This window comes from Propithecus coquereli, unplaced genomic scaffold, assembly GCF_000956105.1.
Source record: "Propithecus coquereli isolate 6110/MARCELLA unplaced genomic scaffold, Pcoq_1.0 Scaffold240, whole genome shotgun sequence".
NCBI classification, from domain to species: Eukaryota; Metazoa; Chordata; class Mammalia; order Primates; family Indriidae; genus Propithecus; species Propithecus coquereli.
In genome coordinates, this window is record NW_012147953.1 from 2,886,561 (window position 1) to 2,888,796 (window position 2,236).

Below are 2,236 nucleotides of genomic sequence, written 5' to 3' on the forward strand. Positions count from 1 at the left end.
TTTATATTTTGTCTCCCAGAAGTTGACTGTACTCTGAGAGGACGTTGCCTCCTTGAGAGCTGTATCCCTGATTCTGCAACAGAGCCAGGAACATTATAGATCATCTGTACATATTCATTTAATGTAGAAGGAATAAGTTGTAAAAGCTGTATTTAAAAAATATTATTATGAGGTTTAATCTGTTTTTATAAGCCTTTTTTATTAATGGTATATGAATTTTGTTCTAAATGCTCCATTTGAAAGTATTTATCAATTGCCTAAGTGTAAAATTTTACATGGCCTTCAATGTTAAAATATTGAGGAGCACAGTCCTTTGAAATTATATTCTTGGAATTGCTACTCTGTGGACTATACAAATAAGCTTATGAAGCTTCATTGAAATAACACATTCACAGAAGATTATAAAGCATATACTTATTAAATTTTTGCCTCTACTCGGCCTCTTATAACTTTTGCCTTTCCTATTTCTCAAATTATATTTTCCACAGTAAAGAGTGCTAAATTGAGAAATTTAAATTTCTAACCTAAAAATCATAATGAAATTTTTTTAATAGAGAGTGATTTAGGAAAGGAATACACCATGGATTAAAACTCCCGGCAAACTGTTAACCCAAACAAATATCTAAAACATACTAGAAGAAATGACATGCTTTTGCCTCCGTATCAGGGTTTCTCAACATGATAATATTTTGATCTGAACAATTCTTTGTTTTCAGGAGAATGTTCTGGACATCTTAGGATGTTAGGCAGCATCCATGGCTTCTATATAACAGATGCCAGTGTCATCCTCCCCTCCAGTTGTGACCAAGAAATGCATCTCTAGACCTTGTCAATTAGTCCTTTGGGATGGGGGGTGGCAAAACCTCACCTACTTCTGTACATATAGGAGGCGCCATTTATTAGAATTCCAGAATTATCACTTTTCCCAGGTGCTTTGGCCCTAAAAATGCTGGCTCAAAGGCTTTATTTTGGGCCTTCTACCTCATGCCATCTGTCTTTTCCATGAAGGCATGCCAGAACCTTTACGTAGGTGACTCTAGATCATGGTTGGTTTACTATCATTTTCTTAGGTATTAAAGCATTTTGAATGGTGAGGTTTAAGTCTGTGGGTGAACTCTAGTCACAGCCCACTACTCTCAAAATGGAAGTAGATAGGAAACCATGGATATTTCACTGAAAAATCTCTGAAGAAAAAATCACACGTTAAGCTTCACAGATACAGGATTTCTGACCTGAGAAGTCAGTTCGCAGATAGCTAGGGTAATCCTAAAAGGGTTGATGATTTTCTCTGTGCAGTTACAAATTATTTTACCTGTTGCTATTTCAGGACCCCCAAGACATACTGGATACCCTGAGCCCCAGACTGGCTACCCAGTGCCACCAGCTGATTACCCAGTCCCACCACCTGGCTACCCAGTGCCACCAGCTGGCTTCGCAGTCCCACCAGCTGGCTACCCAGTGCCACCAGCTGGCTTCGCAGTCCCACCAGCTGGCTACCCAGTGCCACCAGCTGGCTACGCAGTCCCACCAGCTGACTACCCAGTCCCACCAGCTGGCTATTCACATGCTGCCCCAGCTGGCTTCCCTGTTCAGAATCAGCCTGTATATAATCAGCCAGGTGGACCTGCAGGGATACCATGGATGCCAGCACCACCGCCTCCATTAAACTGTCCACCCGGATTGGAATATTTAAGTCAGGTAATTTCAAGTACTCAAATTCTCATACAAAACAAAACTGCGATTCCAATTTACTTAACCAAATTAACAAATAAATAATTAAACGAAGTCTGAAATGGTAAAAACCAAATTTCCTGCTAACAGATTACTCTGATTCTTCTACAGCAGGTTCTTTTTTAAAGCAAAATTCAAATGTCTTAGGAAATTGTGTTTTCTGTGATCTTGATCTCTGATGATAGCCAATAGCAAATACTTAGTAAGCACTATTCTCCAGTATTTGTCCTAAGCATAATACATATATTAACTCATGTAATCCCTATAGAAAATGTATGATGTATAGGTGCTATAATTATCTCCATTTTTCAAAAGAGGAAACTGAGGTCCAGAGAAGTTACATAACTTGTTTAGGGTCAAAAACCTAAGGAAGGCCGGGAGCGATGGCTCGCGCCTGTAATCCTAGCACTCTGGGAGGCTGAGGCAGGCGGATTGTTTGAGCTCAGGAGTTCGAGACCAGCCTGAGCAAGAGCAAGACCCTGTCTCTACTAAAAATAGAAAGAAA

At 39.8% G+C, this 2,236-nt stretch overlaps 1 protein-coding gene across 1 annotated transcript in view; it reads left to right on the forward strand.

Annotated features, from left to right (window-relative positions):
- Positions 1–2,236, forward strand: part of LOC105811812 (phospholipid scramblase 2-like) — a 69,682-nt gene that overhangs the window by 20,004 nt on the left and 47,442 nt on the right. The window contains 2 exon segments of the mRNA XM_012646090.1: positions 1,328–1,711; positions 1,714–1,770. Coding sequence (XP_012501544.1) covers positions 1,328–1,711; positions 1,714–1,770 — 441 coding nt within the window.